Consider the following 17,291-nt stretch of genomic DNA (forward strand, 5'->3'; position numbering starts at 1 on the left):
GAGTCTGAATAACCATTGAAAGTTATACTACGTTCAATCTCAAACATTTGTCAAAGTATTTGACATTCTTTTAAAAAGAACAGCTCATTTAATAGGTTTTCTTTTTAAACCTACTTACTATTCTAATTAGTGTAGTGTTAATTGAGACATTTAAGGTGAGATAGAGGATAGTCAAGCTAATCTCTTATGATTAAAACTATTAAAATTCTTACTAAGGAGTAAGCAAAAATCTTAAATGACTGATAATATGAATTGGAATAATTAAGATTTTGCTGATGAAGTTATATTGGCTACACATTTAAGGGGCAAGTGCAAATATAAATATTTTCATGGATGCTATTTAGAGATTAACCAATACATAATTTGTTGAGAAATTTTAAATTAAAAATTTAAATTTCAGGACAATTCATGACACTTTTATCTAAACTTCAGGACAGTTCATGACACTTTTATCTAAATTTCAGGACAATTCATGACACTTTTGTCCCAAAAAATTAAACTGAAAAATTGAAATTTAGAATGTACTGGCTAATTTCTAAATAGCAGCCCTTTAAAATGGGTATTGATGTCATTCCTACATATTATATTTTTAGTGTTGTTGAACGGTGTAATGGTTTTTTATGTTTGTAACAATAACTTTCACGAACATCTTTTATCACACTTTTCCTTTGCCACTTTTTTGAAATTTTATTTTTATTTTAGATTTGTTTGTTTAGGACAACCTTAAACCTATGGCCTCCAATTGCTATGTCTTCAAAAAGGAGCCAGTACGTAATGTAAGGAAGCCGCAAAATGGGACACGTACAATTCCATAAGGGGCAAATTCGTCAGAACAAGAAAAAATATGCGTCTCTTTGGCTACTACGGAACCCTCAAAACATTCGCACATTATTGTATCGTATATCTCTACAAACTCCAGGGAGCCGTAGATCCGAGAAGTTTGGGAAAAAAACCCTAACTTCTCTTATTACTCACAACTGCAGCATCTCTTCTCTCCCTCTACATCTTCAGGTACCTTTCTCCTTTGTTTATTTTCTAGTTACCTTTTTTTAATAAATTTTGGCTATAGTTTTTGAAGCTCTAGATATAGTGTGTAAATGAAATTATTAAATTCTTTATTTTTTTTTGTTTTGTGTAGTTTGATGTAGATATATCTCTTATGAATCTGTTTATGGGGTCCTCTTTATGTATCAATCAGCTTACATCTTTCAAAATGTTTTCAAAACAAAAGAAAAAAGCACAAAAATTTACTCGTTGACATCATTTTGTGCTAAAGTTATAGTTTTTAGAAGGATAGTGACTAGCTATTTTTTTTTTTTTGGGGGGGGGGGGGGGGGTAATCGATTTGGTTAGTTCAGTTTGGTTTGATTTGTGGTTATGGTGGGGTGGGATACATGTTTTGACAATTTTTGAGTTCAAGCTAAAAACTTTCTTTTTGCTGATGTGCTGTGAATACTTTCTAGTCATGGCGGGTGCAGCTCCTGAAGGATCACAGTTTGATGCTCGTCAGTATGATTCGAAAATGACAGAGTTGTGAGTATCACTGTCTCGATTATACTGTTGCTTTTCCATTCTCAAATTGTGTTATATTGCCTTGAGTTTGTCTATCCACACATCGGCATACCTGGGGTCAAAATCATGCCTGCGTGAGAAATAGTAAATATTTAGTTGTAATGTGTGTGACAACCTTCTTTGATTGCACATACAGGCTAAATGCTGAAGGGCAAGATTTCTTTACCTCATACGATGAGGTCTATGATAGTTTTGATGCCATGGGATTGAAGGAGAACCTCCTCAGGGGCATTTATGCATACGGTCAGTTGAAAATCTTTTGCCGTTACTCTTTCTTGGTTCTTGACTTGTGTACAGATTATGAAAAAGAGGATGACGTGTTTTTCCTTCTCTTCGCGCTGCTACTAACTTAGGGATTTTGGATCAAACTGAATGCTTCATCTATTTTTACATGGTTGTTCTGTGCATATTGTCTCGTACTGAAGTATTTATTCATAATTTGGTCACTTCTTTTTTTGAATTTGTTAGATACTTAGATCTAATATTGGACTATATCCATTGTAGGTTTTGAGAAACCCTCAGCAATTCAACAAAGAGGAATTGTACCTTTCTGCAAAGGTCTTGATGTGATTCAACAAGCTCAGTCTGGAACTGGAAAGACTGCTACGTTTTGCTCTGGAATTCTGCAACAACTAGACTATGAACTACTAGACTGTCAAGCTTTGGTCTTGGCACCTACTCGTGAGCTTGCACAGCAAATTGAAAAGGTCATGCGAGCACTTGGAGACTATCTTGGTGTCAAGGTTCATGCTTGTGTGGGAGGCACCAGTGTCCGTGAGGATCAACGCATCCTTTCAAGTGGGGTTCACGTTGTTGTGGGAACCCCTGGACGTGTATTTGACATGCTAAGGAGACAGTCTCTCCGCCCTGATCACATAAAGATGTTTGTATTGGACGAGGCTGATGAAATGCTTTCCAGAGGCTTCAAGGATCAGGTAGACTATTTTAGATGAAAAAATGCCCCTTTTCCCACATACCTGCACAGTGTCTGTGATGCATACACATCTTCATCTTTGCATTGATATCTCTTTTTTTTTTTATATGAAAGTCTCAACCTGTTCTTTATAAAAGAATGACAGTCTTGATGTTTAAGGTTCTTCAGTTCACATGTTATACAAATGATTTTAAAATGATACCACCAACATCATCAATGTAGTGGGGTTGATTATGTTTAGGAGTTAGTCTTTTCTTTCAGCCTGAGAAATATGAGTCTGTGCAGAATTATTCACTTGTTTTACTTTTCCCGGGGATGAGGGGTGTGCAGAGGTTTTAGTTACTGGAAAAAGTTGTTATTCCCACCATTTGTAAATAATAATTCTGCAAAATATAAGTTAGCGTAATGAAACAATAATTAATTCGAGCCCACTGAATTCACAGTGTTTTCTTAAGGAATTTAATCCCCTCCTAGTACCCAAGGTAATGGATTATTTCCTCCCAGGATAGAACGAATCACACACTGGTGTAGAGGTACTTCAAACCCCAGTGTTTCAGCGAACACAAAGTTCGGTAGCAAATCACACTTACAGTTGCTTTGTTTGAAGTTAAAAACAATGCAGAACGAGGGAGTAGAAACTCAGAAAATCGTATGGAAATGCTGAGAGGAAGGAGTGCAATGTATAGCCAAATCTGTTGAGCAATTTTCAGTTTGTGTCTTGTGTGTTGTGTTGTTGAGTGTCTTTCTTCAACATCTGCTGCACATATATATAGCAGTCAGTGTTGAAGAAGACCAAACGTCCACCCTCCATGGTGGAGCAAGCATTAGCTTGTTTGTGGAGCAAGCACATTCATGGTGGGAAGAGCATTAGGCGGCTGCCAAATGGTCAATACACGGATTGGAAAATATCTGTTACAAATGCGGATAATCTTACGTTAATATTTACTATTAATAAATAAATTTGGTCCAAAAAATTAATCAATCAATCGATCATTTGACCAAATCCAAATCCAAATCCGAAGCCGAAGCCGTAGCCGAAGCTGAGCCGAGCGAGCGACGACGACGACGGCGCGAGGCTTGCTTTCTTCTTAACTCTTTAAGAGCTACAAGAAGAGCAATTATATATATACCCACCAAAAATCTCTTCCTCTTCCAATATGGGACAATGTCTCATTGTCAAGAGGGGGAAACTTAAAATTTTACTCAAAAATTTCATTTTCCCTCCATTTCCCATTCACACTCATTTTAAGACTATTTCATCTTAAAAATTAAAACCTCAACAATCCCCCACATGAATGGGGAATGGCTATATCACGAAAGTATGCATGAAAAAACTGTGTGATTTACAAGCAAGGATTAATCGCATCTGGATAAGTAGGTTTCCCTTTGAACTTTCCGTAGTAAACTTATGTCGGATATACTCGGTCAATCGGTAGATTTGATATCTTTGAACCGTCGATCTTTGGTGTATACCTAGACAACCATAAGTCACACAATCAACCCTTAACCGTCTTTGGTTCTCATTGTTGTGTTCGTTTCAGCCATGAACACCGCCTGGTTTCATAAGTGCGTAGAGAACTGGCCTTACAAAGTTCTCCTTGAAGCGGCTAACACTTCACACTTACATAGGTGATTCCTAAACGTGTCATCCTGTAGATACACTATTTGATATACCCCGTATCAAATTTAGAAATCATTAAAAAGCCTTAATGCTTTATCCTTGGTACTGAACATTGTCTCATCACGAGAACGGACTAAAATTTTATTTGACAATGTTGAACCGTCATTAATGACTTTGTTTGATCTCCTTGAACCTAGATCTTGGGATCTCCAGTCTTCTAGGTAGAGTTACCGCCACAATGACTTGTTCTCGGCCATAGCCCCATTCCCCTTGATGATTTCTCAACTACCTCTCTAGTTAGGCCTTTTGTAAGTGGATCCGACACATTATCACTTGACTTTACATAGTCAATCGTGATAATTCCTCTAGAGAGTAATTGCCTAACGGTTTTATGTCTTCGTCGTATATGACGAGATTTACCGTTATACATAACGCTCCCAGCCCTTCCAATTGCCGCTTGACTATCACAATGTATGCATATTGGTGCCAACGGTTTGGGCCAAAATGGAATGTCTTCCAAGAAATTCCGGAGCCATTCAGCTTCTTCACCGGCTTTATCTAAGGCTATGAATTCAGCCTCCATTGTAGAGCGGGCAATACATGTTTGTTTGGACGACTTCCAAGATACCGCTCCTCCACCAATAGTGAATACATATCCACTCGTGGACTTAGAATCAGTTGAACCGGTGATCCAATTTGCATCACAGTATCCCTCAATCACCGCAGGGAAATTACTGTAGTGCAATTCAAAGTTCTGGGTATGTTCTAAATATCCCAAAACTCGTTTCATTGCCATCCAATGAGATTGGCCTGGATTGCTCGTATATCGACTCAGTTTACTTATAGCACAAGCTATATCTGGTCGTGTACAATTCATGATATACATTAAGCATCCCAATACACGAGCATAATCCAATTGTGATATGCTTTGGCCTTTGTTCTTTGCTAATGCAAGATTCACGTCAATTGGAGTCTTTGCAACTTTAAAGCCCAAGTGCTTGAATTTTTCAAGTACTGTCTTAATATAATGAGATTGTGACAATGCCAGACCTTGAGGAGTCTTATGGATCTTAATTCCCAGAATTAAATCAGCAACTCCCAAGTCTTTCATATCAAACTTGCTATTGAGCATACGCTTAGTAGCATTTATGTTGGCAATGTCATTACTCATTATCAGCATATCATCCACATATAGGCAAACAATGACTATGTGATTTGGAACATTTTTAATGTACACACATTTATCACATTCATTTATCTTAAAACCATTTGACAACATTGTTTGGTCAAATTTCGCATGCCATTGTTTGGGTGCTTGTTTTAGTCCGTAAAGAGACTTAACAAGTCTACATACCTTCTTTTCTTTACCTGGAACCACAAACCCTTTAGGTTGTTCCATGTAAATTTCTTCCTCCAACTCTCCATTTAAGAAGGCCGTCTTAACATCCATTTGATGAATTTCAAGATCATACACTGCAGCTAATGCTACTAACATCCGTATGGACGTAATTCTTGTAACTGGAGAGTATGTATCAAAGTAGTCTAGACCTTCTCGTTGTCTATACCCTTTGACTACGAGTCTTGCCTTGAATTTATCAATAGTGCCATCATCTTTGATTTTTCTCTTAAAAATTCATTTAGAACCCAAAGGTTTATTTCCAGGAGGAAGATCAACCAATTCCCATGTATGGTTGTTCAATATGGATTCTATTTCACTATTGACTGCCTCTTTCCAAAACAATGATTCCGAAGAAGTCATAGCTTCTTTAAATGTTTGAGGCTCATTCTCCAATAAGAAAGTCACAAAATCTGGTCCAAATGAAGTAGACGTTCTTTGACGTTTACTACGTCTTGGATCCTCCTGATTACATGTACTTTCTTTTGTTTCTTCCCGAGGTCGTTTAGATCCTTCACCAAACGGCTCACATTCCTTTTTATACGGATATATATTTTCAAAGAACTCAGCATTATCTGATTCTATAACCGTATTATTATGAATGTCGGGATTTTCTGATTTATGAACCAGAAATCGATATGCTTTACTATTTGTCGCATATCCTATGAAAACACAATCAACGGTTTTCGGTCCTATCTTTACCCTTTTGGGTTTAGGAACTTGCACTTTTGCCAAACACCCCCACACTTTAAAATAATTCAAGTTGGGCTTCCTTCCTTTCCATTTTTCATATGGAATGGATTGTGTTTTGCTATGGGGCACTCGATTTAATATTCGATTAGCCGTAAGAATGGCTTCCCCCCACAAGTTCTGTGGCAAACCAGAACTTATCAACAACGCATTCATCATCTCCTTTAATGTGCGATTCTTTCTTTCCGCAATCCCATTAGATTGGGGCGTGTAAGGGGCTGTTGTTTGATGAATAATTCCATATTCTAAACATATTTCTTCAAAAGGAGATTCATATTCACCACCCCTATCACTTCTTATCATTTTTACTTTCTTGTTAAGTTGCGTTTCAACTTCATTTTTGTATTGCCTGAATGCGTCTATTGCTTCATCTTTACTATTCAGTAAGTAAACATAGCAATATCGAGTACCATCGTCAATAAAAGTTATGAAATACTTCTTTCCACCGCGAGATGGTATTGACTTCATGTCACAAATATCTGTGTGAATTAAGTCTAAAGGATTTGAATTCCTTTCAACTGACTTATAAGGATGTTTAACATACTTAGATTCCACACATGTTTGACATTTTAATTTTTCGCATTCAAACTTGGGCAGTACTTCCAAGTTAATCATTTTCCGCAAGGTTTTATAATTGACATGACCCAAACGTACATGCCATAAATCATTTGACTCAAGTAAGTAAGAAGAAGCTGAAATATTATTATTGTTTTCCACAACCATTACATTCAGATTGAAAAGGCCCTCAGTGAGGTAACCTTTTCCTACAAATATTTCATTCTTACTAATGACAACCTTGTTGGACACAAAAACGCACTTAAAACCGTGCTTAACAAGAAGTCCAGTAGAGACTAAATTCTTTCTCATTTCGGGAACATGAAGGACATTGTTCAAAGTCATGACCTTGCCAGAAGTCATTTTCAGAAATATCTTCCCATATCCTTCAACTTTTGCTATTGAAGCATTTCCCATATAAACTGTCTCTCCGGGTCCAGCAGGAGCATAAGTAGCAAAAGCTTCTCTAACTGCACAAACATGGCGAGTGGCTCCTGAATCAAACCACCATAGTTTAGGATTTTTCACCAAGTTACATTCAGAAGAGCATGGCACACAAGTTATCAACATCATCATGGTTTACTACCATGTTTGCTTGACCCCTTTTCTTGTCTTTCTTCGGAGCACGACACTCCGTAGATTTGTGTCCGGTTTTCCCACAGTTGTAGCAGTTTCCACTGAACCGCTTCTTGCTTGGGTTGTATTTCGGACCAGAAGCCTTCTTCCTCTTTTTGTTATCTTCAACAATATTTGCTCCCATTATTGTTGAATTTCCACGGCCTCTCCTTTCAGCAGCTTTATTGTCCTCTTCGATTCTCAACCGAACAATGAGATCTTCAAGGGACATTTCCTTTCGTTTGTGTTTCAAATAATTTTTGAAGTCCTTCCACAACGGAGGCAACTTCTCAATCATTGCTGCTACTTGGAATGCTTCGTTGATGACAAGACCTTCAGCAAGTAGATCATGAATAATCACTTGCAATTCCTGGACTTGGGTAATAACAGACTTGCTATCTACCATTTTGTAGTCCAAAAATTTTGCGGCAACAAATTTCTTCATCCCGGCATCTTCAGTTTTATATTTCTTTTCAAGCGCATTCCACAATTCTTTTGACATCTCCACGCTACTGTATACATTATACAGATTATCATCCAGTCCGCTAAGAATATAATTCTTGCATAAAAAATCAGAATGCTTCCACGCTTCAATCACGAGAAAGCGTTCATTCTCTGGAGTTTTATCTGGCAGATCAGGAACATCTTCCTTGATGAACTTCTGTAGACATAACGTAGTTAAGTAGAAGAACATCTTCTGCTGCCAGCGCTTGAAATCAATCCCGGAAAATTTTTCGGGTTTTTCTGCCGGTGCCAACGCCGGTGTTCGGCTTGTCGATGCGTTGGCAGTCACCATCGGAACAGCTTGGTTTTCGCTTTCAGTCGTCATTTTTTCTGTAAAAGAATGACACAAACAAACGTTTTCAAACTGGAGTAAAAATCACGTAGATTTTAATCTCCAACAAAACGCCACGAAGGCTTTACTCTCCAAAACGGGAGTACACAAAACCACAAAGGTTTTAGTTTGCAGAATAATAAGAATAACACAAATACAGAAATAAATATTAAATTCCTTAAGATTGTTATTCCCGCCAATATTGCTGTATTTGTAAATAATAATTCTGCAAAATATAAGTTAGCGTAATGAAACAATAATTAATTCGAGCCCACTGAATTCACAGTGTTTCCTTAAGGAATTTAATCCCCTCCTAGTACCCAAGGTAATGGATTATTTCCTCCCAGGATAGAACGAATCACACACTGGTGTAGAGGTAATTCAAACCCCAGTGTTTCAGCGAACACCAAGTTCGGTAGCAAATCACACTTATAGTTGCTTTGTTTGAAGTTAAAAACAATGCAGAACGAGGGAGTAGAAACTCAGAAAATCGTATGGAAATGCTGAGAGGAAGGAGTGCAATGTATAGCCAAATCTGTTGAGCGATTTTCAGTTTGTGTCTTGTGTGTTGTGTTGTTGAGTGTCTTTCTTCAACATCTGCTGCACATATATATAGCAGCCAGTGTTGAAGAAGACCAAACGTCCACCCTCCATGGTGGAGCAAGCGTTAGCTTGTTTGTGGAGCAAGCACATTCATGGTGGGAAGAGCATTAGGCGGCTTCCAAATGGTCAATACACGGATTGGAAAATATCTGTTACAAATGCGGATAATCTTACGTTAATATTTACTATTAACAAATAAATTTGGTCCAAAAAATTAATCAATCAATCGATCATTTGACCAAATCCAAATCCAAATCCGAATCCGAAGCCGTAGCCGTAGCCGAGCGAGCGACGATGACGACGGCGCGAGGCTTGCTTTCTTCTTAACTCTTTAAGAGCTACAAGAAGAGTAATTATATATATACCCACCAAAAATCTCTTCCTCTTCCAATATGGGACAATGTCTCATTGTCAAGAGGGGAAACTTAAAATTTTACTCAAAAATTTCATTTTCCCTCCATTTCCCATTCACACTCATTTTAAGACTATTTCATCTTAAAAATTAAAACCTCAACAAAAGTGATATCTGGTCTATGGTGCACTTGAAGGGGAGCCTTGGCGCAATGGTCAAGTTGTCTCCGTGTGACCTATAGGCTACGGGTTCGAGCCGTAGAATGAGCCACTGGTGCTTGCATTAGGGTAGACTACCTACGTCACACCCCCTCGGGGTGAGGCCCTTTCCCGGAACCTGCGTGAACGCGGGATGCTTTGTGCACTGGTGCACTTGACATACTATAGCCCAAATTATTGCGGTAGAGGTCAAGGATGCCATCTTTTTTCTGTTTTCTTTATGGTAGTTTCCTTTTGTTGGAACATAGTTTAAATCCATGGCCTTGTTTTCTTGATAGTTTGTGATTAGTATGCGTGACGCTGTAAATTATGTTTAGCCTTGCAATGATGTCCAATGTATTTGTGATTTTGTTGTCCACTTTCCTTTTCTGTGTTCTTTTATGTATGCTATAGTTGTATCCCCAGTACTTCCGTGTTAGTGTTCTAGGTCTGTATCCACTGCTTGTCTTAACATGTAATATTTTACTTAAATTTACATGATTTCTTCCCTGGTGGTTCTAAAATTTACACATTTTCTTTGTCCCCAGATCTATGATATTTTCCAGCTCTTGCCTCCTAAGATTCAGGTTGGTGTTTTCTCTGCCACAATGCCTCCTGAGGCCCTTGAGATCACAAGGAAGTTCATGAACAAACCCGTGAGGATTCTTGTGAAACGTGACGAACTGACCTTAGAAGGTATTAAGCAGTTTTATGTGAATGTAGATAAGGAAGAATGGAAGCTTGAGACCCTTTGTGATCTGTATGAAACCTTAGCCATCACACAGAGTGTGATATTTGTGAATACTCGTCGCAAAGTTGACTGGTTGACTGACAAGATGCGGAGCAGAGACCATACTGTCTCGGCCACTCATGGTGACATGGATCAGAATACTAGGGATATTATAATGCGCGAATTTCGTTCTGGTTCCTCTCGTGTTCTCATCACCACTGATCTTTTGGCCAGAGGAATTGATGTCCAACAAGTCTCCCTTGTCATAAATTATGATCTCCCCACTCAACCTGAGAACTACCTTCATCGTATTGGACGTAGTGGGAGGTTTGGTAGGAAAGGTGTTTCAATCAACTTCGTAACCAACGACGATGAGAGAATGCTGTCTGACATTCAGAGGTTTTACAACGTGGTGATTGAGGAGCTTCCAGCAAATGTTGCTGATCTCCTGTAATAATCAGCTTTGGACATTCAGAGGTTTTACAACGTGGTGTCTCCAAACTTCCCCTCTTTTCTTTTTCATATTCTAGATATCCTTATTACCTTTTGTTTGTTTAGTAGTTTCTGCTATTCTGAACTATTGAGTAATGCATATTAGCATTTTGTAATCCATCATCTTATTTAGTGGTGGGCTTTTGCTAGTTTTTGACATCCAAAGTTTGTATTTGAAGGATGATATCGAGTACATTTTTAATTTGCAATTTGGAAGAGATGCTTCAGTCGCACCCCCCCTCCCACACACACACACACACACACACACTCAAATATTAAGTACCTAAATAGTAAGTGTTCCCTCCGTCCCAATTGATGGTGTTTAACTGGGTATAAAGTTTTAAGAAAGAAAAGACAATTTGTGAAATATTGGTATAAGAAAGCCATAAACATTTAGGGGTTGTTTGGTTGGAAATAAGTTATCCCGGGATTAGTTATCCCATCCTCCTATAGGGATAAAAAAATATTATAATTCCGGTATAATTAATTTCGGGATTAGTTATATCGAGATTTTATCCCAACCAAACATGGGATAAACTCATCTTAAATTTAATCCCGGGATTAATTATTCCTCGTACCAAACAGGCGCTTGTACTGATTTGAAGTCTGTGCAGTGAAACCTCTTTTAGTACTTAATTAATTGTCCTTGTTCTTATTATGTAGGACATGTTAAAATAGTAAAATAGAAAGTGGCGTATTTGATATGGAATTGGTTTTTGAGAACAATGAGATTTGACCTTATAATTACCAAAAAAGGTGCTCTATTCATTTAAGAGATGAATTACTTCGTTTCGTCTATAACTCTTCTTATTTGGTGGAGGCTAAGGAAACATCAATATTTCCTATTACCCTTACAGACTAACCCGAGCCTAAGAATTGCGTGGCCTGTTACCATTAAAAACTAAATAGAGTTTTTTACACGCTTGATCCTTTTATAATTATTATTTAAAAAAATAGCATCATTTATTATTTATTTCATAAAGAGCACCTTTTTTTTTCATTATTAACATATTATAAAAATTAAGCTCAATATTTAATAAGTTAACTGACTCACTAATCACAGGAAGTACTTTTTTTTGTCTATCTCCATTCTCCCTTTCCAACATTCATCTTCTTCACTCCATTTTTGAAAATCTGATGCATATGTGAATGCCACCTAAATTCAAGATGTATTGATTTATACGTCTTTTATATTTTGTATATCAAGTATCATTTTACTTCAAAATGTATTTTTATGTATATAATTTTTGTATATTTATTTGTGAAGTTCCATCTTATTTTAAGATGTATTTTTAATGTATATTTCAAATATATTTTACATGTCAAGTGCCATTTTAATTCAGGATGTATTTTGTATGTATATTCTTTTTGTATATTTATATGTCATCTTAACTAAATTTAAGATATATATTTTTATGTATATTTCACATGTCTAAATGTCATCTTAATTGAAGATGTATTTTTTATGTATATCTTTTGTATATTTTATATGTGTTAACTCAATGTATATTTTTTTATATATACGTTTTGTATATATTAACATATATTATTATCGAAGTAAGATCTTTATGTTAATAAAGTAAGAAAGAAGGAAGAGAAAAACTTAAGAAAGTTAATTAAAAAGAAAACAAATGGAATAAATTTAGAAAATATATTGGCTTCGACAGAAAATAAAATTAAGAAGATGAAGAAAAAGAAGGAAAGCTAATAGATAAAGAGAAAAAAAGCACGATTTTTGTACAAAGAATTATTGACTTTCTATTCAAATTGCTTATGTTTACGGATTAATAATTAATATTCCTATTTTAATGGAACTGTATGCTACAAATATAAATATTTTTCTGCCACAACTGTAATATTGGGTTTCATGCTAAGAATTTGTTATATTTCTTTTAAACTGTGACAGTTATGTAAAGTTACCTAAAAAATACAATACTAAATAAAGAAAATTAAGAAGTTAATATCTGGAATTCGAATAAATTGAATAACAAAGGAGATTTCATATTTGTAAGTAAGGCATTACCAAGAGAGTAAAAATAGTTCAAAAGAATCGAATTCTGTTAGTTTTCTTGTAAAGTCCAATACATCTAATAACTTTGGTTAAAGCAGATAGTCCACGTCTCCTCAAAAGTAGGACAAGAAAGTAAAAAGGTTACATGGAGGGCCTGAAATCTTGCTAAAATTCTCATGTTTTATACTTTACTTTTCTCTCAATTTAACTGAATTACTACTAGAGTATCTAATGTTATGAAATAATTATAACGTGGATGTCCATTTATTACTCCGTTATAGAAGATTATTCGTTTGGTACTCTATTAAATTTTATCTACAAGCAGATGATGCAGGCAGGTTGTAATCAACTAAATAAAATGATTTGCAGCAGGTTCTTATTAAACAGGCAGGTTGCAAGCATCTCATGCAGACAACTTACAAGCAGCTCAAGAAAAGTCTTGCAGCTGCTTCCTTTATTCTATAAATAAAGGAGTTTTCAGTTCATTATGTACATCAATTTGAAGTTGAATAATATATCAATCTCTCTCTATACTTGTCTTCGGTTTATTTACTTTATAGTCTTTATTTTATAACACGTTATCAGCACGAGACTCTGCCATTTTGAGCACTTACTTCGAATTTAATTTCTATTTCAGTGTTCATCTCCGATGTAAGGAGACACTCTTATGTCTGTGGTTAGATCTTGTTCATTCCGAGCATCATAAGGCAAATTATATCCTTGAGGTGGTGAGTTTTCTTCTTGGTAGTAGTGATGTAGATATCAGTTACATCTGGAGTGGCTAAATTTGCTTAATTTAATTTGAGCCTTTTGCTTATATTTTAATATCTTTACCATCGCTTGCTTGGCTATATGTTACGTATACAATACCTATTTTGGTATTTGTTTCCATCCTAATTATCTTAGTAAAGGATTACAAAGTGGATAACATTGTTAGATCCACTTAAACTCTAGCAGAGTTTGCAAGAAAAATACAACCACCAGAAGCGGTTATGTTTCGTATATCTCATTATAACTAAATTTTGTTAACCACCAGATGTGGTATATGCCTATGACCATCAGAAGTGATAATTTAGATTTTCTATGGTTACAATTAAAAATAAGCTAGAGAAGTATTCTCTATATTGCATGAACGCCTCGATTTTCTCCTGAAGTAGTAAATATATAAAAAAGGTTAGAAGCATCACAGTTTGATTTGATTAATATGCGTTCAGATAATTATGTTCGATTTCCTGAAGGATGAGAATTTTTGATAAATATTAATCCATTCCGTGAAGTGAATGTGATAATATTAATAAAGTCGTAAATATGAACGCGCTTTTGATGTAAATATATTACAATCACATCCAGAAGAGTTAATATGATCGAGAGAATATATACTCAATATTTCATATTTTAAATTTACTCCTTAAAAAGTAACACAGTTGAAATTTTCTCCTGAAAAATATTATGAAGAGGTATTTTCTTGTGCTTAAACAATTATTTTATATTGTTTATTTGATCATAATTTTCTCTTATGATACCAAAAGTGTCTGAGCAATATTTGATAGTACAAAATATATCAACAACTCCTGAAGAACTAACTGTTTGTCTAGAAGACACATGACATCAGTAGTGTCTAATAAATATTAGATTGTGGATAATAAATGAAGGCTCTCGAAGAACTTATATACAAATAATATCTCATTTATATTATATGATTATGGTCAAAACATATGTTGTAGTAAACCTATAGTTTACTTTGTAGTAAACCTATAGTTTACTAATACAAATGACTATCATATTGAGACTACAAATAACTGGAAGATTGAAAATCTCTATGTTTCCACAATCATAGAGGGCAAAATAATATGTATATGAGAAGTGACCCGCCTTATTCTTCAATTTTTATTATATCATGTATCACAGTAAACCAGAAGTTTACTAATACAAAAACAGTCACAGTACCGATGCAAAAGTTTATGCCATAGTAAACCAGAAATTTACTTAGAGATAGCACATGCCATGATAAACTTGAAGTTTTTATTTGTCATTTTTAAATGAGCTATTTGAGAATTCAGATAAGTATATACTGAAGAACTAGAAGATTATTCAAGAATTCTCTTGTGTTGTTTGTTCTCATAATAAATTGATTATACCAGCTAAAGTTGGGACTAAAACCCCTAAATTCTGGAATATACAAAAGGTGAATATGGGCCCATTCACTTATCATGTGAACCACTATAGATGCATATATGCGATGGTTACATGTGTGTTTATTGTCAACCTGCAGTTTGGCATTTGAAATTGCCTTTCTCAATTAAGAGCATAATTTTCATATTATGAAATCAAGATAGTTCATCTTGATGATGCTGGTTTATATCCAAGCTAGTTAAGCATTGAATACCTCATATTAATGGCTAAACTATTGCTTATAAGAACAAAACCTCATGTGTTGGTCTAAAATTTTCTAAATTGCATACAACAACACTTGTATGCATCAGACCCGCAAAATATGCTAAGTCCTCCCCTCACAATTAGTTTAGGATCAAAAACTAAATATATTTACTATCTAATAACTTTTAATGTGTGGTATATGATTAATTTCTCTACCAGAATGCACAAAGATAAGTTTCTCAAAGAAGATTGGAGATATGAGTTAGTTTTTCTAACATTTGGGGGATGGAATAAACAACTAAAAAATATGCAATTTGAATTGAATTATCATTAATATGATCCTCACTTAGAACATAATTCAAGTCAAATGCCAGAAGCATTTGCTGATCTAAATTAAATATCATATTTTAGTTGTAAATGCTCCTATTAAAATTAAAGTCCCTAAAGGATAAAGTTTACTGGACGCATGAAGCGTAGTAAAGCGATCGGTTCCAAAGGTAACATTCCTTGAAAATGATATGAGCAAATGATCAAAATGATCATAATTAGAAGGAAATGAGCTCTAGAAGAGCCCACGACATAACATTTCATGGAACTTCAGAAGAAGTTCAAGTACTTGAAAATAAAGAAAGTGATGAGATCTCAACAAGTTATGTCACTTGTGAACCGATATAAAATGATCGTCGACGATATATTTGATATAATATAGTGCACAATATTGTGAGGATCAGACCTGTAGTCCAGACACCCGAGGGTGTCATTCCATTTAGATGCAAGTCATAGCCTATATGACTTATTTGATCAAATTTATATTAAGATCCCTGAAGGATTTAAAATGTTTGAAGCATATAATTCAAAGTCTTGAGAAATGTACTCAATCAGATTACAAAAATCTTTGTAAGATTTAAAACAATCAGGGCGCATGTGGTATAATCGCCTCACTGAATTGATGAATGAAGGTTATATAAATGATAGATTTGTCCATGCGTTTTTACAAAGAAAACACTATCAGAGTTGTTATACTTGCTGTTTATGTTAATGACATAAATCTTAAGGAACTCCAGAAGAGCTCCAAAGGGAAAAACTTTGTCTTAGTTTGCAAATTGAATATTTAGCAGAAGAGATATTTATCCATCAATCTGTCTATACAGAAAATATCTTAAAACGCTTTTACATGGACAAAACACACCCATTAAGTACACCAAATGGGTGTTCGATCACTTGAAGTAAATAAGGATCCGTTCTAACCTTTAGAAGAGGATGAGGAACTCCTTGGTCCTGAAATACTCTATCTTAGTGCAATTGGTGCACTTATGTATCTTGCTAATGCTAACAAATGTTATACAAATCATATTGGTTATGCAGATGCAAGTTATTTATCTAATCATCGATCTCAAATCGGATATGTGTTTACATGTGGATGTATTGTCATATCATGGCACTTCACAAAAAAATCTATTGCTGCTACTTCTTCAAATCATGCTGAGATAATAGTTATTCATGAAGCAAGTAGGAAATGTGTATGATTGAGATCAGTGATTCATTTTATTCGAGAAAAAATATGGGTTGGAATGTGATTAAACACAATATTATACGAAGACAATGTTGCATGCATAGCCCAATTAAAGGGAGGATTTATAAAAGGAGATAGAATAAAGCACATTTCACCAAAATTATTCTACACACATGATCTTCAGAAAAATGGTGATATCGATGTGCAACAGATCCGTTCAAATGACAATCCAGTAGATTTGTCCACTAAATGTTTGCCAACTTCAACTTTTGAGAAGATGGTATACAAGATTGGTATGCGGAGACTCAAATATTTGGAACAAGGATTTCATCATGGACAGTGAAATACTCTTTTTTTCTTACTAAGGTTTTTCCCATGGGGTTTTTCTTGTAAGATTTTTAATGAGGCGGCTAGAATTGCGTATTACTAAATATGTGTATTCTTTTTTCTTCACTAGAATTTTTCCCACTAGGTTTTTCCTAGTAAGGTTTTAACGAGGCATAATATCTTTTAATGAACATCCAAGGGAGAGTGTTATGAAAATAATTATAATGTGGATGTCTATTTATTACTCCGCTATAGATAATCTTCCAGAAGAAGATTATCCGTTTGGTACTCTATTGAAGTTTATCTACAAACAGCTGATGCATGCATGTTGCAAGCAACTAAATGAAATGATTTGCAGCAGCTTCTTATTAAACAGACAGGTTGCAAGCAGCTCATGCAGACAGGTTACAAA

General features: G+C 35.2%; 1 protein-coding gene across 1 annotated transcript; it reads left to right on the plus strand.

The window, feature by feature from the left end:
- The first annotated feature begins 871 nt into the window (after positions 1–871).
- Positions 872–10,868, plus strand: LOC104090504 (eukaryotic initiation factor 4A-9). Its single transcript, XM_070181214.1, has 5 exons — positions 872–1,011; positions 1,464–1,533; positions 1,709–1,815; positions 2,077–2,507; positions 9,979–10,868. Exons 2-5 carry the CDS (start codon positions 1,466–1,468, stop codon positions 10,612–10,614), a joined length of 1,242 nt encoding a protein of 413 aa, XP_070037315.1. The 5' UTR covers positions 872–1,011; positions 1,464–1,465; the 3' UTR covers positions 10,615–10,868.
- The last annotated feature ends 6,423 nt before the right edge of the window (positions 10,869–17,291 follow it).

Source organism: Nicotiana tomentosiformis, chromosome 7 (genome assembly GCF_000390325.3).
Source record: "Nicotiana tomentosiformis chromosome 7, ASM39032v3, whole genome shotgun sequence".
NCBI lineage: Eukaryota > Viridiplantae > Streptophyta > Magnoliopsida > Solanales > Solanaceae > Nicotiana > Nicotiana tomentosiformis.